Source organism: Lacerta agilis, chromosome 2, assembly GCF_009819535.1.
Source record: "Lacerta agilis isolate rLacAgi1 chromosome 2, rLacAgi1.pri, whole genome shotgun sequence".
NCBI classification, from domain to species: Eukaryota; Metazoa; Chordata; class Lepidosauria; order Squamata; family Lacertidae; genus Lacerta; species Lacerta agilis.
In genome coordinates this window covers 120,590,236-120,616,663 of record NC_046313.1, presented here as the reverse complement: position 1 = coordinate 120,616,663, position 26,428 = coordinate 120,590,236, and the positions used below count along the sequence as shown (strand labels likewise).

General features: G+C 52.8%; 2 protein-coding genes across 3 annotated transcripts; both read left to right on the top strand.

Annotated features, from left to right (window-relative positions):
* Nucleotides 1–64: 64 nt before the first annotated feature.
* On the top strand, nt 65–16,624 carry DAXX (death domain associated protein). Of its 2 annotated transcripts, XM_033141820.1 has the most exons (7): nt 65–154; nt 2,606–3,392; nt 8,391–8,617; nt 9,929–10,109; nt 13,993–14,467; nt 15,759–15,954; nt 16,505–16,624. In XM_033141820.1, the coding sequence occupies exons 2-7, from the start codon at nt 2,624–2,626 to the stop codon at nt 16,562–16,564; spliced, it is 1,908 nt and encodes a 635-aa protein (XP_032997711.1). In that variant the 5' UTR covers nt 65–154; nt 2,606–2,623; the 3' UTR covers nt 16,565–16,624. The 2 variants fall into 2 exon arrangements, with proteins under 2 accessions (XP_032997711.1, XP_032997709.1); XM_033141818.1 differs by lacking the exons at nt 15,759–15,954; nt 16,505–16,624 and adding an exon at nt 14,743–14,773.
* A 2,456-nt stretch (nt 16,625–19,080) lies between these two features.
* Nucleotides 19,081–25,932, top strand: ZBTB22 (zinc finger and BTB domain containing 22). Its single transcript, XM_033141817.1, has 2 exons — nt 19,081–19,147; nt 24,373–25,932. The coding sequence occupies exon 2, from the start codon at nt 24,397–24,399 to the stop codon at nt 25,900–25,902; it is 1,506 nt and encodes a 501-aa protein (XP_032997708.1). The 5' UTR covers nt 19,081–19,147; nt 24,373–24,396; the 3' UTR covers nt 25,903–25,932.
* The last annotated feature ends 496 nt before the right edge of the window (nt 25,933–26,428 follow it).

Here is a 26,428-nt window from a genome sequence, read left to right as displayed (position 1 = left end):
CGCTGCAAAGCAGGAGGCCCTGCAGCCCCCCAGCCCCAGCAGGGAAGCCCCCCTTGCGCCATCCCAGGCCGCCGGCCGAGCGGGGCAGAAAGCCCCCACCCCAGGGAAGGACCCCGCCAGCCTCAAGGTGGAGAATGAGCGGCTCTTTGCGGAGGTGAGTTCTGGAGATCTGTGCAGGTGCTTCCTTCCCAATCCCAAGGGGGAATGTTGGGACCCCGAGACTCTCTTCTCCGCCTGGGGATGGAGCAGGGGGGTGTCTTCCTGCCCCCCCCCACCCCCTCTCTCCGGCTGGGCTTCCTTATCCAAGTCCTTTCTCGGCTGGGCTTCGTGACTCAGAACTGCTTTTTGGTGGGGAGGGTGCCACAACCGGGGCAGGGGGACGGGGTGTGTGGCCTTTCCTCTTCCGTCAGGAGTTGGGGAGCTGGTCTGTCTGGGCTCCTGATGGATGGTGGTCCACCTGAAGCCGCCTGGGGAAGGATTGTGTGTGTCACCTGCAGGTTCAGACTCCATCGTGGTTAGCAGGGCATCCAGGCCTCGTGGTCCCAAGAAGTCCTCAGGCATTCTTAGGGTGGTCATTGCTAGCCATGTTGCAGGTGTCGCAGAATGCCTCTTCTGCATTTGTCAGAAGCTGGTCTTTTAGCAGTGGCTCTGGAATTCCCTGTCTGTTGATGTCAGGATTAGTGCGTTTGCTGTGCTCTTTTTGGCTCCTGCTCAAAGAATTTCTGTGCAGATGAACCTGCCCAGGCATTTAGAAAGGCGTTATTATTATTATTATTAACAAATTTCATTGCCAAAAGATGCCTAGATGTTTTGTTGTGGTGACTGTAACCTAGGTTTAAGGTGGCATTTGATGATTTGCTAATATACTGTATATAATTTTCTAACACTGTGACAAGGCCTCAGCTGGCAGCTCTCCAAAGCTTCTCCCCTCTCTGGGCCTAGAGCATGGGTCGGCAAACTAAGGACTGCGGGCCGGATCCGGCCCAGTTGCCTTCTAGATCTGGTCTACGGATTTGCCGGGAATCCAGACAGCCAGCACAGCTCGTGTGCAATGTTTTTTGTGACTCAGCCAGGCTTGGGGGTCTGCTTGAAACAAGCCCCTTCTCCGTCCGTAGCGCACAGCAATCATTTCTTCCCGGGTGGGGGGTGGGGAAGAGGGAAAAGGAGCCACAGTTCGGATTTCCACCATGGAGCTGCCGGTGAGTGACCTCAGGAAGGGCAGTTGTAGCGGCAGGGGCTCAGAGGCGCCTCAGGAGTGACGCCTGCCAGAGAAAGCGGGTAGTTCCGGGGTGGCTGCACTCCAAAGCAGTTCTGTGCTCTGCTGGGGAGGCTTCTTGTTAGCTACATGGGATAGCCGCCGCCTCGTCTTCCCTCTTGAGGGGAAAAGAAAGTTTTGCTTGAGCGGCGCTGGCCTGACTTAGCGTGGCCAACAGCTTTTCCCTTCACCCACGCTCTCCAGGGCTGACAGGAATGGTGCACTTACCTCAGCCCCCCACCCTGCCTTACGAGAGAAATAGTAACCTGTCAACGTGTAAAACGCAAAGGAAGCAGCGTGGGTGTATGAGGGAACCCCCCCCCCATCACTTTTGGGCAACATTGGGGTTGGTCCCAATGAGGGTTTTTGCCAAAAATGCGGGTCATAATCATGGCAACATATAGTCCGGCCCCCCACAAGGTCTGAGGGACAGTGGACTGGCCTCCCTACTGAAAAAGTTTGCTGACCCCTGGCCTAGAGCCCAGCATCCCACAGTCTACAATTAAGCAGAGCATGAAAGGGAGACAATCAGCATATAGGTAAAAAGGTAAAGGACCCCAGGATGGTGAAGTTCAGTCAAAGGCGACTATGGGGTACAGTGTTCATCTTGCTTTCAGGCCAAGGGAGCCAGGATTTGCCCACAGCTTTCTGGGTTATGTTGCCAGCATGACGAAACCGCTTCTGGAGGCTGTTTCTGGGGAAATGAAACCAGGCCCCTTCTGGGACTCCCTGCTGTCTCCTCTGCCAAAAATGTTCTGGGGCACAGGACAGGAAGGTAGCGGGCTCTCCTTCCTTGGAGGTGCATTCCCTCCGCCTTTTCTAAAAGCCACACTGGAAGTCTTCCAGGGGCGTTGCAGCCTCCTCTGCGCTGGGCCTGGCAAATGGCTGCCGCTCCCTGGCAGGCTCCGTCCTCAATGCATTTTGTTTCCTTCTATTCCAACATGCCTGAGACCTTGCCTGAAGATCACAAAACTCGGCCAGCTTTGTAAGAGGGAATACAGGTGGCCTTGCCTGCCTCCTGTGGGAGGGAGTTCCACAGTTTAACAATGTGCTGCGCAGATAAGTCCTTTCTTTGATCTGCCCCGAATTTCCTGATATTCAGCTTCCTTGGAGGTCCATGAGTTCAAGTGTTACAAGACAGAGAGAAGAAATGTTTTCTCTCCCTGGTTTCTCCACCATGCTGCCTTTACTGCATACCAGAAAGCCCCAGATGCAGTAGAGGATTGTCTTTCAAAAGGAGCCTCTCCAAGTTTCTAATCCTTGGCAGGGACTCCCATGGGTGCAGGCTTGGGTCGGAGGGTGGGCTCTTGCTCCCTGTGCCCCTGACCCTCAACTCTCCTTCCTCCGTAGTTTGTGGCCTTCTGCTCCATGCACACGGCTGACCACCCGGAGGTGATCCCCTACCTGTCGGGGCGGCACCAGAAGGCAGCGCCCGCCTTCCTCTCCTCCGTGGAGTTCCGCAATGTCCTGGGCCGCTGCCTGGCGCGGGTGCAGGCACGCAGCACCAAGGTCTACGTCTACATCAATGAGCTCTGCACCGTCTTCCGGGCCCACAGCCAGAAGAAGAAGCTGCCCCTGCCAGCTCCGGCGCCGGAAGCCCCCGGTCCCAGTGCCGCCCCTGCGGGCCCCACTGCAAAGGCTCCGGGCGAGGGCACCAAGCGGCAGATCCGCTACCTGGAGAACCTGCTGCGGCTCCATGAGGCGGAGATCCGGAAGCTGCAGGAGCGGGAGCTGGACCTGGAAGAGCTGGACAGCGAGGACTCGACGTACCTGCAGGAGAGCCGGCTGAAGCGGCGCATGGTGCACATCTTCAAGCGCCTCTGCCAGCTGAAGGACTGCAGCAGCCTGACGGGGCGCGTCATCGAGCAGCGCATCCCCTACCGCGGCACCCGTTACCCAGAGGTCAACCGGCGCATTGAGCGCCTCATCAACCGCCCAGAGGCCTTTCCTGATTACGCCGACATCCTCAAGGCCGTGCAGAAGGCCAGCGCCCGCCACAGCCTGGGCTTGCCCAAGCGCCAGATGGAGAGCATGGCGGCCGAGGCCTTCCGCGAGGTCGGCAACCGCCTCCAGGAGCGCCGCCACCTCGACCTTGTCTACAACTTCGGCAGCCACCTCACCGACCAGTATCGGCCCAGTGAGTGCACGGGGGGCACTGTTGGGAGGTTGGGGGGCAGTGCATGGGGGGCACAATAGGCCAGCTGCCATGTTCCCCGGCCTGCTTTGGACACACACAGGTGCCTCAGAGTTCAGACAGGCACACATAATAAAAATAGCAGGGAAATGGAAATTCCCCTCTGAGGAGGCCATTTCGAACAGCGAGACGTTGCTGTCAGATGCACATACGAAAGAAGCAAAACAACATCAAACCTAGCCTTACATGAAATACATTTCAACAAATACACAAAACGTAACCGGCTGTGAATTCACATAAACAATGCTCTTTTGTATATTTCACAATATCAAATATTTCTCTTGTACATAATCAACACATAAAGTTCAACAAAGTAAACAGAAGTCCCAATAAATCAGTTCATTCATAGAGTCCAAATATTTGCTAGTTTCTGTTCCATGTACCGTATATTCCGGCGTATAAGATGACTGGGCGTATAAGATGACCCCGAACTTTTCCTAATTTTGTTTGTTTTCTAAGCTGTCAACCAAATCTGGTCCATGGGCCTTAAGTTGCCTACCCCTGTGCTAAACCAATATTTGCTAAGCTCAGAGGCCCCAGTAAAAGTCTGCTCACCTTCCTGATCCTCAGACTGCCCGTGAAATCACCCTCTTCAGCGGGCCTTAAGCCTAGGGAAGCTCCGAGATTCCTTTATGAAGCACGTGCAGCCGCTGGAAGGGCTTCAGAGTGGACCAGTGGGTCTCCCCCCTCCGCAGACCAAGACCGGCGTCCGCTCCCCCCACCATATTTTAGTATCTGCCGTATAAGACGACCCCCGGCTTTTGAAAAGAATTCCCGGGGTTCAAAAGTTGTCTTATAGGCCGGAATATACGATATTCCTTTGGTGCCAGTGTGGTTTAGTGGTTAAGAGCGGTAGACTCGTAATCTGGGGAACCGGGTTTGCGTCTCCGCTCCTCCACGTGCAGCTGCAGGGTGACCTTCGGCTACTCACACTTCTCTGAAGTCTCTCGGCCCCACTCACCTCACAGAGTGTTTGTTGTGGGGGAGGAAGGGAAAGGAGAATGTGAGCCGCTTTGAGACTCCTTTGGGTAGTGATAAAGCGGGATATCAAATCCAAACTCTTCTTCTTTGTATATTCATGAAATCCAAATGGGAGCTTACTACAGTTCCACAGAATACTGACAAGGATTTCTGGCTTGTTTTGCCCTCCTGGGCTTCATCAATTGTATATGTTCTAAATAGTATAAATGAATACGATATATTTCAACATATTTTAACAAATAAAAATAAAATAAACAACATAAAGAATTGTACCATAGGTGTACATGTAGTATATGGATCTTATGACATAGTGGTTGCTGCAGTAAACAACAAGTGTTGCAATGTAAGGTTATATAGACCGGCGCAGTATTGGTTTTAGTTTCAGGTGGCAGCAGTCTACAACTGTAAAGTTTCCTTCTTAAAGTGACCCCTTCAGCACAACAGATGTAAAACAAACTTGATCCATGCACAGGTGTTATATATATATATAAACGTTAGTAATAACTCGTAAAAAACAACTATAATCAATTTCAGTATTCATACCTGAGGGATGCAAGGAGTCAAGTAGAAAAATAAATCTAGTTTCTTTCTTCATGAGGATATTTTTAGCTTGTTCTACAGGACTGAGATATACCCAAATTACAGAAAATGTCATGTCTTCATCCAAATACAGAAGAGCATTGTTTATGTGAATGCGCAGCCGGTTACGTTTTGTTTGTTTGTTGTCATACGAAAGAAGCGGCAGGAAATTTTGGCATTTCCTTCAAAGGAGGCCATTTTGAGGGGCCAGGCTTTATCACCCGTTGCACATAGGAAATAAAAAGAGAGCGGAAAAATGGAAATTCCCCTCAGCAGAGACCGTTTTGAGTGGGGAGACGTTAACACCCAATGCACATGCAAAATGAAAATGGTGGCAAATCTGGCATTTCCCCCAGAGGAGGGCAGTCTGAGGGGAGGGAAGGCTTTGCCGCCATCTCCGGAGGGCTTTAAAGGTGCCTCAGAAAATGGTGAGAAATATTGAATATTTCTCTGAGGCAACTGTTCTGAAGGAGGCTCTGCCATCAAATGTACAGATGAAATGAAAATCATGGGCAAATCTGAAGATTTCCCTCAGAAGAGGCCATTTTGAGGGCGGAGGAGACTTTGCTGTCACTTCCATTGGGCTTAAAAAGATGCCTTAGAGTTTGGACATAGGCACATAAAATAAAAGAAGCGGGGAAATGGAAATTCCTCTCTGAAGAGGCCTTTTTGAGCAGAGAGACGTTGCCATCAAAGGAACATGCAAAATACAAATGGCAGGAAATTGTGGCCTTTCCCTTAGAGGAGGCCGTTTTGAGGGGAGATGCTGCTGTCAATTTTTTTCTTTGCCATTTCTAATTTGGGATGGGGGGGGCAATTCTCTCCCCATTTCCCAGCTTCCTCTCTTAAGATTGAATTCCAAAACAAAAAGTCCTTTCCCATCAAGGAAGGTATCATTTTGGCTTTGTCAAGGCCATTTCACTAGAAAGCCAGTACTCCCAGCCTCTCCCCCCCCCCCTTTTCCTTTACTCACAAAAACAGATTTTAAGTTATATATTCCCATCTTTACATCCATTCACATCAAAGTGGTTTTTAATCTATATATATATATAAAAATGGTGAAGCTGGGTGCATGAATGCGTCAGCCTTGCTCCATAACCATTTGACCGATTCCGTTCAAATTTGGACACAACATTCCTTGGGCATATGGGAAGGATCTTATGTACTTACATTGAAGAAAAACCACACCTATCAAACCTAAAAATGTGATTTTGTACAAAAAACATAGCGCCCTCCAGTGGCCGTAAAACGCAGCACACTATAGAACAACAGACAGGGAGGGGGGAGCGGAACTTGAGGTCAGCTCAGCCAATAGGCTGCTGGTGGGGGAGGGGCCGGAACACGCTTCAACTGCCGCTGCCATGACAACAACTTGCCTCAGGTTGCGCCATTTGCAATTATACAACAGTAAGCAACAAAGTTTCGGGGTGACCAGGGAGAGTGTGGGGATGGCCAACAAATCACACCACAGGAGTTCAACAGGAGAAGCTGTGGTGAGGCAGGCGAAAGCGGGGGGGGGGGGGGAGGTGCCAGGCGAGAGTTCAATGGGATAAGGTGTGGGGAGGAAGGCGAAAACGGGAAATATAGAGAGGAGGCAGGTGGGAGTTCAATGGGAGAAGCTGTGGGGAGGCAGGCGAAAGTGGGGGAAATATGGAGAGAAGGCAGGCGAAAGTTCAACAGGAGAAGCTGTGGGGAGGAAGGTGAAAACAGGGGAAAGACAAATGGGGCAGCCGGAAGTTCAACGGGAGAGGCTGTGGGGTGGAAGGCAAAAACGGGGGAAAGACAAACAGGAGGCAGGCAGAAGTTCAATGGGAGAAGCTGTGGGGAGGCAGGCTAATACGGGAAATACGGAGAGGAGGCAAGCGGGAGTTCAACAGGAGAAGCTGTGGGGAGGCATGCGCTTTCTCTTTTACATCTTCCTTTTCCATTTCACAAAATGAGCCACAGCAACGCATGGCCGGGTCAGCTAGTTACCAATATGAATACAACTATAATATTAATGTTGTTTTAAAGTCTGACTTAGACCAATATTAGCAATGAATATTATAGTCCTCTTCATTTTTAATCTTTATTTTTAACCAGCTGATACCGTTTAATAAAGTAAGTCCACAATTATAATTCCATTAGGTTAGACGTCTTCAACACTGAAAGTTCAAGAATTACTTTCCAAAAGTAGCATAGATTCAGAGAGTCAGTCCAATCTTTCTTCCAGAGGAAATTTGAAGTATTCTTCCATTAAATAATCAAGTTGAATCACAACATAGGATAGATTAAGGTTCAAATTGAATTCAAGTCAAGTTCAATGTTTTAAGAAATCTTGAGATTAGTATAAACGAAAGCTACCAGACCTTTAGAAGACACCTGAAGGCAGCCCTGTTTAGGGAGGCTTTTAATGTTTAATAGATTTTTGCATTTTAATGTTCTGTTGGAAGCCGCCCAGAGTGGCTGGGGAAACTCAGCCAGATGGGCGGGGTATAAATATTAAATTATTATTATTATTATTATTATTATTAGTGAAATCTTAATCCTTATTGGTCATTAGTTAACTTATCTCCAAAGTAAACTTTATCAGCACCTCACTTACATATATTTCATGCTCATAGCACCAGGAATGGGAGCGACTTCCTTTTAATAAGGTGCCTTAGAGTTTGCACATAGGCACACAAAATACAGATAGCGGGGAAATGGAAATTCCCCTTCGAGGGGGCCATTTTGAGGGGGGGGGTAACTTGACCATTATTCCCATAGGGCTTTAAAGATGTTCCATAGTTCAGAAACATGCACACACCATGAAAATAGTGTGTAGTGTTGAAAATTTCCCTCAGATGAGGCTATTCTGAGGGAGATGCTGCCGTCAAATGCACAAATGAAACAAGTGGCGGGAGATATTGGTGTTTCCCTCAGAGGAGGCCATTTTGAGGGGGGGAGTGCAGGACTCCTGCCCACGGCCATCCCATCACCTTTCTGGTTAAAAGCCGGGCGCACAGACCCATTGTGCCAGCTGAGTGTATTTCAAATTGGGTAGAGAAAGCATCTCTCACAAAGAACCGCAGTTCTTTCCTTTCTTGGGGAACTCTTGGTCTGCATCTGAGTGGGTTGGACTAGATGACCCTTGGTGTACCTTCCAGCTCTACAATCCTAGGATTCTGCCTTGGCCGCTGAAAGAAAATCTGGATCCAGCTGAGGGAGGGCCGGGGGGCCCCCTCTCTCCTTTCCTCCACCGCCACAGCCTTTTCCAGAAGGTTCCCTGGGGGCAGGAGGCCCTGGCTTCCAGGCCAGGCAGGGGCTCGGGAGGTTCATGACATTGTGGAGCTTTGCGGGACCCCGGGGGGTCATCCATCCCAACCCGCTGCAATGCCCGGCCCATCTCTTCCCCTGCAGATTTGGATCCGGCCTTGTTGGACCCTGAGCTGGCCCGGCGCCTGCGCCAGAACCGGGAAACGGCCCTGCAGCGCCTGGAGGAGGTCACCTCCCAGTTTGCGCAGCTGCAGGACAGGAGCGAGGACGAGGGGCAGCGGCGCCGGAGGGAATTGCGGGGCGGCAGAGACAGACCCGGGCCCAGCGATGCCCCCGGGCGGCAGCAGGGGGAGCTGGCCTCTCCCCAGGAGGTGAGGGGGCTTGGCGAGGAAAAGATGACGCCCCTCGCGGCAGGCTGGGCTTTCTGCAGGGGGCAGAGGGGGGTCTTCCTGGGCAGGGGCCTTTCCCCATCTGCCTCCTTTGAAAGGACCCCTTCTCTCCCACTGGGCTGGGTTCAAGGTCCTCAACGTTGATTCACAAAGACCTGCGTCGGAACCCTCCCAGCCCATCTGGGCCTGTCTGCAAGAGCGTCGCTGGCCATTCCCCAAGTCAGCCAGACAACACTGGGAAGCGGAGCCTTTTGTGTCGATCAACAAATAATAATAATAATAATAATGTTGATGGCTCAGCCCTGTGGAACTCCCTGCCACTTGAGATTCAGCAGGCATCTTCCAGCCATCCTACAATTGCTTGCTGAGAACGTCTATTCCACCGGACAATTAAGGATACCAGTTTCCTGCAATAGATTCGTGACCATAACACTCCCCCCTCCATGTAATTTTCATTGAGTTTCCAAATTTTTACAAGTTAATTTCAGATTATATAGATAGATTGTTTTGCGTATTGACTTTCCACCCCCCCAAGTCTTTTTATTCAAACGCTCTTATACTGCATTATATTTTAAATTCTCATCTTTTACTAACATCTCTCTAGTTACAGGTAGGTAGCCATGTTGGTCTGCCATAGTCAAAACAAAATAAAAAATAAAAAAATTCTTCCAGTAGCACCTTAGTTGGTCTCTAAGGTGCTACTGGAAGGATTTTTTTATTTTTTATTTTGTTTTAACATCTCTCTAGTACAGTTACTTTGTTGTTTTTCTTCCACTAGCCCTATCTCGAATCCTGCCCGTGATTTCATTTGTTTGCAGTGCTTTTCCAGACATTAAAAAAGGCCTCCATTCTGCTACAAAAAGTTCATTATCTTTCTCTCTTAATATTGCTGCCAGTAACTCTTCTTAATGGTCAGGCATCACACGTAGATCCCCAACGGCTCTGATATTTTCTTTATGCACATGCATACTTAACGTAGTAGATAAATAAATGCATTTTTGTGCATTACAGGGGGTAGACTAGATGGCCCCTGGGGGTCCCTCCGCTCTGGGCGGATCCAGGTGTGGGCAGGGAGGGGCTGTTTGGGGGCTTGCTTCCTGCAGGCGGGGGCCTGGGCAGCTGCAGCTGCTGCTTTGAGACCTCCCCCCCTAGAGGGGAAGGGGTTGCTCTGGGGCGGTTTGCTCTGTGCACCGTTCTGGGATCTTGATGGGGCGCAGCGCTTTCTGGGGGTGTCTCTCTCATCCCTGGCATGGTGAGAACCAGAGGGTGACCCTCAATGTCTCCCCTCACTAGGGCAGCCCCGGCCTGAGCGTGGCAAGTGCAGGGGCGGAGGAGGAAGAGGAGGAGGAGGAGGAAGAAGAGGAGGAGGAGGAGGATGAGGAGGAAGAGTCCTCGTCAGAGTCGGACATAGAAGCCGAGCTGCAGAAGAGCCTGGAGAAGGAAGAAGAAGAGGAAGAGGAAGGGGCTGCCCCAGGTAGGCTGTTGGCTGGGGTGGCATCAGAAGGGCCCCCCCCCCCATGTTCTGAAGGAGTCCGTCCCTCCTTTGGAAGGGGGTGGCTCCTCCTCCTGGGGAGGTTTCTAAGCAGAGGCTGGGAGGCCACATGTCACGGGGCTCAAACTCGCGACCCTAAGAGTCTCAGGCTCTACTGACTGAGCTATCTTGGCTGTGCAGATGCTTTGGCTGAGATTCCTGCTTTGCAGGGGGTTGGGCTGCTTGAGCCTGGGGACCCCCCCGGAGGGGCCTTTTGTGGTGGGGGTCCTGCCATTTCACACAAGCAGAAAGAGAAAAAACAAAGTAGTGCACAGTCTGGAATCCAGCTACACATGCAGCCAGTCTGAAGCCGTGGACACCTCTGGGCGACACCCCTCCTTCCTGCTGAGGCGGCTGCATTTGGCCAAGAGTAGAGATGTAAAATTTCCGGAAATTTTGAAGCTTGAAAAAAAAACTGGCTTCCCCCCGGGTTTTTTTCAGAAAAAACAGAAATTTTCGGAAAAATTGAAAAAAATGCTACATTAGCACTTCTTTTTTCCTTTCCAGATTGAAAGTCATTCTGTTACTTTAGAAACATAAAATATAACTATGGACAATTTTAATGGGCATAAAATTATCACAACTAGCATATTAAAAATATAGTGTATTTTATTATTACAAACATAATTTACTTTTAAAATAATATTTATTTGTAACAAATGGAGCAACAATCTCCTGAACTGTTTACCATAGCTGTCAAGTATCCCGTATTGGCCGGGATTCTCCCGTTTTTATACGCGTTTCCCGCTTTTATCCTGGATGAATCAAAATCCCGTATTTTCCCAGGTTGTGGGCGGGGTGCGGCACGCTGGCCAGGCCCTTGGGCGTTCCCGCCCGACAGAGCCGGCCCCTTCTCAGCGCACAAACTCTTCTTGCCGGGCCTGGGGAAACAAAAGGGTGCGCGGCGAGGCTCGCTCGGATGGAGGGCAGAGCGCGCAATGGCTGGCTGGCTGGCTGGCTGGCAAGCCGCTCCTCTTCCTCACCCTTGGAGGAGGGCCGGCGGGGCGAGACCAAGCAGCAAAAAAAGCCCCAGTGAAGGAGAGCGCCTTGGATCCCCTCCGTTTCCGGGCCCGTGCTGCAGGCGGGTGTGTTTGTGGAGGGTGCGGGGCCAGCGGCTAGGGCGGGGGCAGCCCCCTCTTGCTCGTGCGTCGGCGCACCCCTGCCAGCCCGCTCATTGGGAAAGGTGCCTCTTTCTACAACAGGGAGAGCGAACGACCCTCGAGGCAAAAGCGGAGGCCGGGCGCGCCCTCACACGAATAATGGCGTCTCTCTCTTGTGCAGCCAGCGGGGGTGAGGGTGGGGGGACGCAGAGCGAGAGGCGCCGAACAATACACAAACCCAGGCTCCACTCCACTCGCGACCCCTCTTTCCCCACCCTCTTTGGAAACAAATGAATGTGGGAAGCGAGGCGCGGAAAGAGAGAAAGAGAAGCAGACACAACCCCCAGCCCGCCAGCAGGCTGGGGGGACAGATAGCGTCATCGGGGCAGCGCCGACGCTGGAGCGCCAACCCGCCACACAAAAGCGACAGCTGAGGCGCGTTCTAGCTGCTCCGCCCACTTTTGCTTCTGGTTCCGCCCACCACTGCCATGTGACTGTCAGGTGAGGCTGCTGATCCCTTATTTTCAGATCCGAAAGTTGACAGCTATGCTGTTTACTAGTTTATGTGGAAGAAAAAAAACTCCATAAAATAATTTTTAAAAATCCAGAAGTAACAATTATTCATATTTCTTCTCCACAGTATTTTAAAAGAAAACATTCTCATAAAAAGAACTGAAGAAGGAAGTGGGACTAAGTTTCGATGAACGGGCATGAAATTTAATCAGAATCATTTTCTGAGCTGTAATTAAGTATATACCGGTACTTTCAGGCCTTTTTTGTTGCTCTATATTTTCTTCCAGTGCTTTGAGGCCTAGTGAAGAGGAACAGAACCAATGCATACCACACGTATGCAAAAACAAAACTGAAACCTTTTTCTTTTCTGGGGACAACAGCACCTCCTAAAGGAAGAAATGTGTCTTGTTCTTGCATTGGAGAGTTCAGTTTGTAACCTAGGACTTGCTTGTCCTCACAGAAATTAGAATAATCTGATACCATACATATTTTTTTAAAAAAATGATTTATAAAATATTTGAACCTCTTATCTTAAAATATTTTATTCACCATGTTAAAATAAAACATTCCATAATCTATTTTTTATTTTTCCACTTTTTCGGGAGGAAAAAAAGGCTTCAGGAAAGAAACGGGGGGGGAACGGTTTTTTTTCTGAGGGTTTTCCGGGCCTTCACATCTCTAGCCAAGAGCCGAGGGGGAGGAAGCAGCAGCGGAGAGGCTGCCTCCGCTGCCCAGGCCAGCTGCGTGGGCTCTGCGCCCCGTGGACTCCTGGCCGAGGCAGAGGACGACGACAACGCTGCCGAAGATGAGGCGGCGGCATGAGTGGTGCCAGCGGGGGGGTCCTTTTGGGAGAGGAGGATCCCCCCCAAGATCTGAGGGACAGTGAACCGGCCCCCTCCTGAAATAGTTCTACTAAGGTTTCATTGGGTGATTGGCTGTTTGCGGGTTGGTGACTGGGCAGCTGAATGCATGCAGTATGATCAACAAATGTGAAGTGATGTCATCTGGAGACCAAATGAGAATTGATGCAGCAGAACAGATACTACTTCTTCTTCTTCTTCTTCTTCTTATTATTATTATTATTATTATTATTATTATTATTATTATTATTATATAAATACTTATACCCTGCCCATCTGGGGCCGGGCCTCCCCAGCCACTCTGGGCAGTTTCCAACAGGAAAACACAATAAAAGAACAAATATTAAAAACTTCCCAAAACAGGGCTGCCCTCAGATGTCTTCTAAAGGAAAGTTATTCATTTCCTTGACATCTGAAGGGAGGGCGTTCCACACAGCGGGCGCCACCACTGTGAAGTCCCTCTGCCTGGTTCCCTGTAACGTCACTTCTCACAGTGAGAAGTCAATACTGGATCCCACTGGATCTCAGTCTGGATGATGGGGCTGGAGATGTTCCTTCCAGTATACTGGGCCGAGGCCGTTTAGGGCTTTAAAGGTAACCAACCAACACTTTGAATTGTGCTCAGAAATACTGAGAGCCAGTATGGTGTAGTGGTTAAGAGCGGTAGACTCGTAATCTGGGGAACCGGGTTCATGTCTCCACTCCTCCACATGCAGCTGCTGGATGACCTTGGGCTAGTCACACTTCTCTGAAGTCTCTCAGCCCCACTCACGTCATAAAGCGGGATATCAAATCCAAACTCCTCCTCTTCCTTCTATCTACTGTGAGCCAGTCTCGACGGCCACTCCCATTCACCAGTCTAGCTGCCGCATTCTGGATTAGTTGAAGTTTCCTAGTCACCTTCAAAAGTAGCCCCATGTAGAGCGCATTGCAGTAATCCAAGCAGGAGATAACCAGAGCATGCACCACTCTGGTGAGACAGTCTGCGGGCAGGTAGGGTCTCAGCCTGTGTACCAGATGGAGCTGGGAGACAGCCGCCCTGGACTCAGAATTAACCTGCGCTTCCATGGACAGTTGTGAGTCCAAAATGACTCCCAGGCTGCGCACCTGGTCCTTCAGGGGCACAGTTACCCCACTCAGGACCAGGGAGTCCCTCACACCCGCCCATCCCCTGTCTCCCCCCCCCCAAAGGAACCAGTACTTCTGACTTTTGGGCATATTCTGTATCTAGGGCGGAAAAATGGTCTTAAATTGAATTAAATCGGATTGATTTGTAGTAATTTGGTAAATCAATAAAAATAATTGGCCAAACGATAAAACAACATAACCCTGCTGTCCCTCCCTCGCTCCCAGATGATGACCCCCGCGTCCAGGAAGTGGAGGCCGACCAGCGCATGGACTTGGAGGCCCCTGAGCTGGTGCCGTCCTCCTCTGAGGAAGAGCCGGAGGAAGAGGATGAGGAAGAGCACGACCTGGAGAGGCGCAAAGGAGAGGAATGTGGACAGCGTGTGGGGCAGGCCCCCACGGACCCCCCTCCTGTCGTGTGCACCTCCCCCTCCCAGCAGTTCCTCCTGGAGATCGAGGAGGCCCTGACGCTGGAGGCAGGCGAGACGCCGCCCCCCACCCCCTCCCCCCCGCGCCAGACCCAGGAGGACAGCGGGGCCTCGCCGGTCTTCTTGTCGCGCCAGAAGCCGCCACATCCCCAGCGGCCCCCGGCCAAGTGTGGTCAAGCGCAGGACAACAGCAGCCTCCACGGGGCAGGCGGGGGACCCCTGCGTGGGGTGAACGGGCAACCCCCCACCAAGCGGAGCAGGCGGGAGTCCAACAGGTGAGCGGAGGGGCATGGAGGTGGTAAGGGGGAGAGGAGGCTCCCTGGCCCTCCCCTTTCCATTGGTGGGGCTAGATGGCCCTTAGCTGTCCCTTCCAACTGTAATTCTGTGGTTGCAAGAGGGCTGGGGGGGGGCAGGCTGGCTCAGAAGGAATCGATAGGTCCTGCTCCGAGAGAGCAGCTCCCGTCCACGTCGGGGGCGACGGCTGGCACAGACCTGAGAGGGAAAGCCTATTTTAAGAAATACTAATTTATATACTTTCCTTCATCCAAAGAGCACAGGGCGCTTGACAACATAAAAGGCAAACGCAGAACATAATGACCAAAAGCACAATACCAGTCGCTGACACGTTTGTGCCCAAGGCCTGGTAGAAGAGGAATGTTTTTGCCTTTTCTTACTTCAATATGTCTGGCAAACTCTGTTAATTGCAGAGATGTTGCATCTGCGTGTTTTTTAAAATTCCGCATCTGGGTCTTTTCTACAAATGCTCTCAGAGTGTGGGATTCCCTGGCAAGAGAGGCTCCTCCCTTGCTGTCCTGCCAGAAGGTTTATTATTATTATTATTATTATTATTATTATTATTGTTATTGTTATTGTTATTATTGTTATACCCAGAGGTCTCAGGGCGTTACACAGAATAAAACCAAATATAGAACCACAAAATACATAATCAATATAAATATAACCCAGTAACTCCCTACTGCCCAAAATTATTGCTGCTGTTGTTGTTATTATTATTATGGCCTTCCTTTCCTGGCAGGCCTTTGGGAATGGAGGTGCAGAGGCAACCGACCACTAGGCTGCTGTCGGAGAAAACCAGATACTGATTTCTGCTTTGAAATGTGCCCTGACTCATTGTGTAATCTTTTAGCATAGGACAGAAGGGATCTGGACTCTCCTCCCTTGGAAGTTTTTAAGCAAAAGTTAGGATGAGCCCAAACAGCATTTTCCAGCGTTCTGCCCAAAAGCAGAGTAAGTTTCCTGCTGACTCACAGCGTTGTCCTGATCGGACACCATTTGTGTGTCTGCAGTGGGGAGTTCATCTAGCCCAAGGCAGGAATCTAAGCACCAGGGTCCTTGTCAGGTGGGCTCCCAACCTCCGCTTGGAAACTGTCGGAGATGCTTGAGGGGCGATTCCTTCAGGGCAGGTGGAATGGGCTGGATGACTCCTCAGGATCCCTTCTCAAACTCTGCAATTCCACAAATCTGCGAAACGCTCTGAAGCGCCTCAACCCGGGAGGAAGTCAGGCTGCGAAAGCGCCCAGTCAATGTGTGTTTCTTCTCTGGCAGCTGCATTGAGGTGTCCAGCAGTGGCTCGGAGGAGGAGGAAGATGAGGACGGAGAGGGGCGCCTCAGCCTGCCCCCCTCGCACAGCCCGGCCCCCTTGGCCGACTCCACCTGCGTCGACTCCCCAGGCTTGGGGCTGGTCAGCAGCTCCCAGGGCAGCCCCCAGCCGCAGAATCGGCACCTTGCAGACATCTGGAAGGTACTGGATGGCCTCCCGGGGTGTGGATTTGCCGCAGGCACAAGAGCCCTGATCTGGAGCCCCAAATTGCTCCTTGGCCACCCAGGCCTCTTCCTTCCTCTCCCAGCACCAGCCCTCGGGGTGCTCAGCTCCTGCTTCTTCCCCTGGGAGTCAGCACCTGAGCAGAACCTCCTGGATTGGGCCAGTGGCTGCTCCAACCTCCCCTCCTCACAGGGGCCAAATACGCCTAGGAATCTCCTTTTAAATTCACCCAGCACTTCATCTGAGGAGGACCTTCTTTTGCCCGCCTTAAATCTCCCCGTGTTTAGCTTCCTCGAACACCCGCAAGTTCCAGCTGTGATGTTAGAGGAAGAAAAACTTCTCTCCTCAGTCCAGAAGAGAGTTCCTAAACTTTGCACCCCTTCTCCCAGCTGGTTTGCCTCAGGGAGGTCCCTGGTGAGCTGGGTGGGGCAGCCAGAGGCCTTTGGGTGCTGCTGTGTGGAGGGAGGGGGGTGCAGGGCACCAATTTCTTCCTCTTCTGAACTCCCCCCTCTCTCCCCACCCCCTGCAGGCCAGCGTGGCGACCCAGTGCGACCCTGAGGAGATCATCGTCCTGTCAGACTCGGATTAGCCCCCTCCCCACAATCTGGCACAGACTTGGGGGGGAGCAGAAGGACAGGTGGACCCCCCCAAAAAAATCTTGGCTTACTGGAAGATGGTGACTGCCTTCATGGACTCACACGGGGGGGGGGGGGGCTTCTGCGTGATGCATGGGGGGCAGGGGGAGGAAGGATGGGGACTGCCGTGTTTGTATTTTTCTGGGTGCCATGATGGGGTGGTGGGGGGTGGGGGCATATTGATATCCGTTTGGGAACTCATTTTGCAAAAAGGGGGGGGGGGAATAAAAAATAGGCAAATATTTTTCTGTAGGCTGTTGTGAGTGTGAGTTCTGTTAAAGGGAGACAAGTGGTGGTTTGGGGGGAGCACACGGAGGGGGGAGGTTTATTCCCTGTTTCTGTGCTTTCCGTTATATATATATTGTTGGGAGCAGCCCAGAGTAGCGGCCTAAATTAGGAGCAAAAAATACGGTGTGTGTGCACACACACACCCCGTATTTTTTGCTCCATAAGACGCACCTGAACATAAGATGCACCAAGTTTTTAGAGGAGGAAAAGGGGAAAGCCCCGTTTTTTGAGGATCAGCTCACAGTTGTGCAGCTTCTTTTGCAAAGGGGAAAGCCCCATTTTTATGGGGTTCAACTCTCAGTTCTGCAGCTTCTCTAGGAAAGGAAAGTGAGCCCACCTGATAAACAGCCTCTTCTGCAGAACATTCAACAATGGAGGCCTGGGCAAGGGGGCGGGGTGGAAAGGGAGCCTTATCTCTCTCCCGATCGCTTGCTGATCAGCTGTTCAGCGGCTTCCTTTCAACACCCCCTTCTCTCTTTGTAAAAAAAAAAAAACGATCTGCTTTTGGCCCCTGGGCAATTCGGCTCCAGGGACCACACATTCGCTCCATAAGATGCACAGACATTTCCGCTTACTTTTTGGGAAGAAAAAAAAGTGTGTCTTATGGAGCGAAAAATATGGTATATAATAATTGTTATTGTATATAACAGTATATATACAGTATATAATAATTGTTATTATTACCCCCCCCCCCGGGGGAGTGGGTTTAGCCCCTTACTGTGGTGACGAAAGGCAGTTTATAATCCTACTCTACTTCAGGGACTCAGAGGACAGTTTTACAATACTGAAAAAAAAGACGGGGTATTCCGGGTTTCCCCTGAAGGAATCTTTCAGCCCACATGAGTCTCAAACCCACAACCCAGAGACGAAACATCTACTCTCCTGGCCAAGCTCTCCCTCTGCCTGACCTGAGGTTACTAGCAAGGGAAGGCGGAGGGGCCTGGGCAGGGAGTGCCTTCCAGACCCTGCCAGGGAGCCACCCCCAAGAAGGCCCTGCTGCGGGGTTCCTAGGGGGCAGTCCTTTGGCCAAGACCCCCTGCTCATTGCGGGGCCCAGAGGTGGTTGATGTGGCGGGAGATGCTCTTAAGTCTTTGGGTCGGAACGGAATAGGGGATGGAATAGGGGAGTTGGTATCCCCAAGGGCCATACAGTCAGACCTTCATAAAGTGGATCTCCTCCCAGGACAGGTGGGACACACGACCCCTTTTTGCAGGATCCAGACTCCATTTCTTATGAATACCGACTATAACGGGTAGGCAAGCTAAGGCCTATGGGCCAGAAGCGGTGCAATCGCCTTCTCAATCCTGCCCTTGGATGGTCTGGGAATCTGTGTATTTTTACATGAGTAGAATGTGTCCTTTTATTTAAAATGCATCTCTGGGTTATTTGTGGGGCCTGCCTGGTGTTTTTACATGAGTAGAATGTGTGCTTTTATTTAAAATTCATCTCTGGGTTATTCGTGGGGCATAGGAATTTGTTCAAATTTTTTTTCAAAATATAGTCTGGCCCATCACATGGTTTGAGGGTCAGTGGACCAGTCCACAGCTGAAAAAGGTGGTTGACCCCTGGACTATGACTTGCAGAAACTCAAAATAAATGCTTTTTTAAAAAAAGGAAAAAAAAACTTTCATTAAAAAAATCTGTCTGCACATTTCTTTAAAAATCCATTAGAAAGATCCTTTAAAAAAAAATTCTCTCTTTTTTTAATTGTCCAGTATCACCTTAGATACCAACTAATTCTGTTCTGGGTATAAGTTTTCGTGTGCATGCATACTTCTTCAGATACCAGAATATTTTTTTAAATTCTATTTATTTCGACTGTGTCATACCAACACAGCTACCCACCTGAACCTGTATGAACTAATTATTGATACCCACACAAAATCGTCTGCCGTTTATATCGATCTTCTGCCTTTTCCGTCCAAGCTGCTGGGGCAGCAGATCCAGAGAGCTCCATGGAGCCTCGAATCCCGTTTTGCTCCAGCGCCGGGTTTTCGAGAGGCTTCAATGACGAATCGTATGCAAATGACGCCCCGCCCTGCGCCTCGCGTCCTCCGACGGAAAGAGCCTCGCAGCGGGAGCCGAGTGGTAGCGCGCATGCGCCGCCCCGCCCCCCTCCGCCGCCGCCGCTGCGAGCGCGCTTTGCGTCGGCCGTCAAATGCGCGCGCCTTAAAGGCGACGCGGGAGGCGGGCGCTGCGCCTTTAAGCCGAGCCGGAGGAAGAGGCCGCGGCGGCTGCGAGCGAGGAGGGTGAGCGGAGGGGGGGGGGGAGCGAGGCGGGGTCGGGGCCGCGAAGGGCGACGCCCCGCCAGGAAGGCCGGAGGGGGGCAGCGGGGCGAGGGCGCCTCTGAGCGCGTGCAGAGCGCGGGGGGCGGGGCTCGGCGGCCGCTGCTCCTGAGCCCGTGCAGAGGGCGGGGGGTTATTGGGGGAAGCAGCCCCCTTTCCCTTGCGCGGCCAGACAAAGCGGCAGGGGCGGCGGAGAAGAAGCTGGGGGGCCTCCAGGTGCAGGCGCAGTCTATCTGCCCGCCAGATTCAGGCGCCCGCTGGGTTTTTTTTGGGGGGGGGGGTTGCCCTCTCTCGGAAACGGGGCTGCGGGGGGGGGAGGCTTCTGCTACGGAATCAGCTGGGGGGGCGGTGGTCGTCCGGGCTTCTTCGACGGGATTCGCAGCAGGTTCGCCTCGGTCTGTTTGTCCCTGTACCAAAAGCTGAAACGGTAACATCGAGGGAAGCGATCGCAGCCTTGCTTTGAAACGTGCCGAAGTTCAGATCCCTAGACAGGTGACGATCTCCTGGGCTTTCTCACAATCTGGCTGAGCAAGAATGTTTTTCGCAGGCACCTGCTAGATCTCAAGAGGCAGGGAGTTCCAAAGTGCAGTTGCTGCCACACCAAATAGACTTGTAGAGTTGGAAGGGACCCTGGGGGAATCTTCCAGCCCAACCGCCAGCAAGGCAGGAATATGCAGCTGTCCCCATATGGGAATCAAAGCTGCAGCCTTGGCATTAAATGATTGCATTCTTACAAATGCAGAAAATGGGTGTTATGTGGCACCTGCAGAGGTGCCAATTCCGACGAACAAACAGGTCAATTGGAGGGGGGGGTCAGGCAGTCTCTCAGATAAACTGGTCCCAAGCTGTTTAGGGCTTTATATGCTAATAGTAACATTTTGAACTCTGCCCAGCAGCACATTGGTGACCAGGGCATGTCTCTGAGCACAAGTGCGATATCCTGGCAAGGCCTCCCTCCTGTCAGCAATCGTGCTGCAGCATCCTCCACTAACTGCAAGGGAAGCCCCACGGAGAAGGCATTGACCTGAAGTAGCCAATGCATGGGCAGCTGTAGCCAGGCCTTCCCAGTCCAGGAATGGCCGCCACCGAAGCACTTGCAGTTGCTCAGAGGTCCTTCTGCTCACAGGGACTCCCTGAGCCTCCAGGGACAGGGCTGGATCCAGAAGCATCCAAACGGTGAACCTGCTCCCGTTTCTGGGAGCTCCTTGCCCACAGGATTCAATCCTTGCCAGGATTCAAGCTCAGCTTGTTTTTCCTCATCCATTTCACCACTACATCCAAACAGTGGCCTCTCCCGATTCAGATGTTATGGAGAAACAGAGCTGAGGGTCATCCGCATACAGAGGTCACTGCTTGAAACTTCTAGGCTGCATCAGCAGAAGTACAGTGTCCAGATCAAGGGAAGTCATAGTCCCTCTCTATTCTGCCTTGGTCAGACCACACTTGGAATACTGTGTCCGATTCTGGGCACCATAATTTAAGAAGGATGTTGACAAGCTGGAATGTGAGCAGAGGAGGGCGACCAAGATGATCAAGGGTCTGGAGACCAAGCCTTATGGGGAACGGTTGAAGGAGCTGGGAATGTTTAGCCTAGAAAAGAGGAGAGGAGATACGATCTCAAGGGCTGTCCCATGGAAGATGGAGCTGGTTTGTTTTCTCCTGCTCCGGTGGGTAGCACTCGAACCAGTGGCTTCAAGTTACAAGAAAGAAGATTGTGACTGAACACAACGGAAAAACTTTCAGACAGTAAGAGCTGTTTGGCAGGGGAACAGACTCCCACAAGAGGTGGCGGATTCTCCTTCCTTCCAGGGGTGTTCCTAGCCCCTTGGCTGCCGGGGGCAGGAAGCCAAGAGGCACCCCTGAGGGCGGGGCATTGCGGTGCGTACATCATGCCGTCATGACACACACGACGCCCCGCCCCCAGGGGTGCCGGGCGGCGGATTCGGGAGACTCCCCAAGCCGCCGGCCGTGGCACCCCTTCGTGCCACGGCTGCTTGTTCCTTGCTCGGCAAAGAGGCAAGGGGCGGGCCAGCGAGGAGGGGGTGGCACCCCACCTCACTGGCCCACCCCTTGCCTCCATGCTGAGCTCCGCCGCTGGAAGGGGGGGCTATTTTCAGCGCTGCCGGGGCGGAGCCGCAGGGGCGGCCAGCGAGGGGGGGTGACACCCCCCCCTCACTGGCCACCCCTGCGGCTCCACCCCGGCAGCGCTGAAAATAGCCTAAAAAGAATTTTAAAAAAAAGTAAAAAAAAAGCCCAGGGGGTGGGGCCGGCCCCGATGTGTCAGCCCCAGCAGGGGCGCTGCCCGGGGCCCCCTGCCCCCTCCGCCCCCTCTTGCTACGCCCCTGCTTCCTTGGATATTTTAAAACAGAGGTTCAATGTCCATCTGTCCTGCATGTTTTAGCTGTGATATCTGCATTGCAGGTTGCTGGACTAGATGACCCCTGGGGTCCCTTCTGTGATTCCTCATGACTGCTGCCAGCAGCTTCATGTAGATATTAAAAAGACTGGAGATGATCTTGTTTCCAGCGGCATCCCAGAGCGCAGCCACCAGGGGGCCAAAACGCCCCCTCTCCATGCTGCTCTCTGGACTTGGTGCTGACGGAGCTGTTCCCCCACTTCCCACTCCCCAGAGGATACCACGGCCATGGTCAGTGGTATCGGATGCCAGCGCCCAGACAAGGGAGTGCATTGCCCTCCCCTCATCTTCATCCATCCTTCGTAGCATTTGGGCCAAATATCCCATACAGAGAGTGCCTTGCCTGGTGTGTTGGACCACCTGAGAGAGACCCATGGAGGCCGTGAAGCCTCGAGGTACCCTCTGCACCCAGGATTATCATTTTGGGGTCCCCCAACAATCCCTCAGGGACACAAGTGGGCACAACTGGGTAGGGCCAGGCCCACGCAGATGACTCCCCCAACCAAGCAGCCTGCTCACCCACAATCAGATCATGACTTAACGGGGTTTCATTGTGGACTGATCTGGCATTCAGGACTCAGCAGATCTGCTACCAGTAATTTCTGGTGGGGTGAGAGGCCTGGGACAAGGAATGGGGACCAAACCCAAAGGCTTTTGCCCCCAAAGGTGGTCAGCCCCCTCCCTCTCCTGCCCTCCAACGCTGGAATTTGGGTGGCATCTCGGCTGCCCCCCAGAAGCATCAGCGCAGCACCCCTTCAAAGCCGGCAATCCTATGATTCTCTGTTAGCAACGCCCATCTCAGCAGAACCGTTTTCATTCCATTTCATTTTTAATTAGTACACTGCCTTTCCATATTCTTATGCACAAGGCGGTTTGCGAGCGGGAGAAACAGCAAAACATACAACAAAGGTCACCAGCCTTAGGACAATCGGATCCAATGCACTCCTAAAAACATCACTTTACTTATAGCAAATAAACTAATAATCAGTAACCCATTAGAATGTAATAATATACAATAAAATAATCACAAAATATAATCAATAACAAGAACAGCAAGTCACAATTCATAATATACCGCACAACACAGAAAAACAATGACCTTACCCCAAGGGAGTGGGTTGACAATGGTGTTACCCGGGACTCAGACCCCTTCTTTATTTAATTTAATTTAATGAAATGTACATCCTAGGGCTTGCCGATCAGAAGGTCAGCGGTTCGAATCCCTGTGACAGGGTGAGCTCCCATTGCTCAGTCCCTCCTCCTGCCAACCTAGCAGTTCGAAAGCACCTCAGAGTGCAAGTAGATAAATAGGCACCGCTCTGGCGGGAAGGTAAACAGCGTTTCTTTGCGCTGCTCTGGTTCGCCAGAAGCGGCTTTGTCATGCTGGCCACATGACCCGGAAGCTGTACGCCAGCTCCCTCGGCCAGTAAAGCGAGATGAGCACCGCAACCCCAGAGTCATCCACGACTGGACCTAATTAGGTCAGGGGTCCCTTTACCTTTACCTTTACATCCCAATTGCTTGTTTAAAAAGCAGCAAGCAGCACCCGACCCTCTTATAAGCGGTTTAGAAAAATCTAGAATTGTATTGTAAGGTTGGGAGGGACCTCAAGGGGTCGTGTGGTCCAACCCCCTGCAATGCAGGAATCACAGCTGAAGCACCCCTGACAGGTGTCCCTGACTTATAAAACTAGATATTAGAATTGCTGGGTTAAAGACAGGTGTTTGAAATGGACAGCAACTAAGAAGAAATGAAAGTCATGTGGCTTCTGCCTGTCTGGATGGGCTTCCTTAAATAACTGTGTTTTAAGGAGGCCACAGAAAGATCCCAGCAATATCAATAGGCAGGGAGTTCCACAGGCCTCGGTCTGTCACGAATATTTTGATAAGCAGGTCAAAGTTCCCACCCTCTTAGGCGGTTTTATCTGAATAGAATAGGCACAGCGGCTGGGAAAGAGGAAGAGCTCCGGGTGGCCTTGGAGCCGAGTGCTTCTCTCTTGCCAGCGAAATGAATCACCGGCTCTCGTGCCAAGAGTCTGAGCAGCCTCTTGCTGCCCCAGGGAGTTATAAAAGTCAAGCAGCTCTGGTTCCTCTGCACTTACATAAAATAATGTATCACAATCCTTGCAATAAAATAATGTTATATCACAATCTGGAGCACGTGCAAGTGGAAGCATGCATCATGTACTTGAAGGGGCGCCTTACTTCTGAGTAAATGTGCTCCATTTATGCCAAATGCTTTCTGTGGGGCTTCCCTCGCGCCGGATCCGGAAGCTGCATTTGGGGAGGATGCTGCAGTGCAATTGCTGATGGGAGTGAGGCCTAGGACACCTTTGCTGCTCAGAGATCTGAGCAATTTGGGACCAGTTTACCTACGAGACCCTGATTTTCAGGGGGTTGGAATGGATGACCCTTTGGGGGTCCCTTCCAACTCTACGATTCTGTGATCGCCTCAACACACATAATAATCTTTCAGAGTGGCGTCAACTACCCTTTGGAACTCCCTGCCTGTTGACATCAAATCTCACAGGAAAATATTTCAGATCCTTCTCTGGGTGACATTTTGCTTTCCTCGTATTTATTTACCTACTTAATTCATAGAGCTGCCCTATAGCAGGAGAATTCTAGGAAATCGGGGGGGGGCCTACCTCACAGGGTCGTCGTAGGGATTAACTCTCTTGGTTCCTCCTCAGAGCCATCAGTTGAAGCGCCTTCCTTTTCTGAGCCTTCTAACCCAAGCTCCTTTCCCGTGTCCTTTATTCTGTTCCGCGTAGGAGACGGCCCCTCTCCCCAGCGCCATGGAGGCCTCTTCCGGCCTCCCCATGGTCCATGTGGACTTCCCCGAGGTCACCAGCGCCCTGCTGGAGAATCTCAACCAGCAGCGGGTGGAGGGCAAGCTGTGCGACATCGCCATCCATGTCCAGGGCCGCGTCTTCCGGGCCCACCGGGCCGTGCTGGCCGCCTCCTCGCCCTACTTCCACGACCAGGTGCTCCTGAAGAACATGACATCCATCGTGCTGCCCAGCGTCATGGACCCCGTGGCCTTCGAGACGGTGCTGGGCTCGGCCTACACGGGCAAGCTGAGCATGGCCTCGGACGAGATCGTCAACTACCTGACGGTGGGCAGCGTCCTGCAGATGTGGCACATCGTGGACAAGTGCACCGAGCTGCTGAAGGAGCGCCGGGGTGCCTTCCTGGGGCCTTCCTCGTCCTCTTCGTCCTCCTCCTTCCGCGCCCACTCCAGCCGCACCAGCGACAACCAGTCGCCCAGCAGCAGCAACTACTTCAGCCCCCGCGACACGGGTGAGGGCCCCGATCATGGCAAGTTCCACCCGCTGCGGGGGGCGCTAGCAGGAGAGCGGGACGACCACGACGAGGAGGTCATCTTCCAGACCGAAAAGGGCCCCCCACGCTGCCCGGACCCCTTCGCCAGCGGCAGCAAGTTCGTCCTGGAGACGGATGATGACGTCAGCGACAGCAGCGAGGGCCGGCGCCCAGCCTACGTGCGCCCCAGCATCATGCCCCAGAAGCAGTGGGTCTTCGTCAAAAAGGAGCGCTCCCAGGAGGACCTGGTGCTGACCTGCGAGGAGGACGAGGACCCCGTGGAGGTGGCCGGGCCGGCGCCCGAGGCCGCCCTTAGCATCAGCGATGTACGCACCCTGACGGAGCCCAGCGGGGGCGGCTCAGGGGGCAAGTTGGAGGAGCAGGTGAACTTCTGCGAGTCCTCGGAGGACTTCCCCTCGGCCTACGAGGGCCTGGAGGAGGCTGCCCCCTTTGCGGCACGGGGCGCCCTCCTGCCCATGGACATGCAGGGCAACCAGATTGTGGTGTTCCCTCCGCAGGCGCCGGTGGAGCACGGGGCGGTGCAGCTGGCGGCCGGCTCGGGCGACGGCAACAAGATCTTCATGTGCCACTGCGGCAAGGCCTTCTCGCACAAGAGCATGCGCGACCGGCATGTCAACATGCACCTCAACCTGCGCCCCTTTGACTGCCCCGTCTGCAACAAGAAGTTCAAGATGAAGCACCACCTGACCGAGCACATGAAGACCCACACGGGGCTCAAGCCCTACGAGTGCGACGTCTGCGCCAAGAAGTTCATGTGGCGAGACAGCTTCATGCGGCACAAGGGCCACTGCGAGAGGAGGCACCGCCTGGGAGGGGGGGCGGGCGTCTCCGCAGGGGGCGGCCCGGCAGCCGCCAAGAAGGAGGCAGCATCCCCCTCCCGGATGGGCACTGAGGCCGAGTGGGGCACCGGGAGGTCCCCCCGCAGCGAACTGGGCTTTGCGGGGAGCAGCAAGATGTAAGAGGGGAGCAGGGGGGCAGCCCAAGCCAGCCTGCACACTCAGACAAGCTTGGACCCCATTCCCCCACCTCAGGCTGAGTTTCAGGGGGTGCGCAGGACAGCACCAGTGGGCTGATCCCCCCCTCGTCCTCTGCAGCCGCCGTCTCCCCCAGGAAGGATCCTTGTAAACAGCCCCCAACCTTCTCCGTTCTCAGTCGGTGTCCCCCATGTCTGCACCTTGCGAGGAGGGAACCATAGAGTTGTAGTGTTGGAAGGGACCCCAATGGTTATCTGGCTCCCCTGAGGGACTGAACACTAAATCGCACCCCCTCCCCTTTCATGTGCTCAGTTGGAGGGGGGGTCATGTAGCAGTCAGCACCCTTCCTCCCCCCCGCCCCCCTTGTGTCTGTCCTGTGGGTGCCAAGAGCGGGGGGTGGGGGGTGTCCGTGGCTCAGGAGAGCAGGTGCTTTGTTGAAGACGCCGCCTGGCAGGGGTGGGGAGGGGGCTCAAGTCTCCAGCTGAGCAAGGACACCCCCCCCACCAGAAAC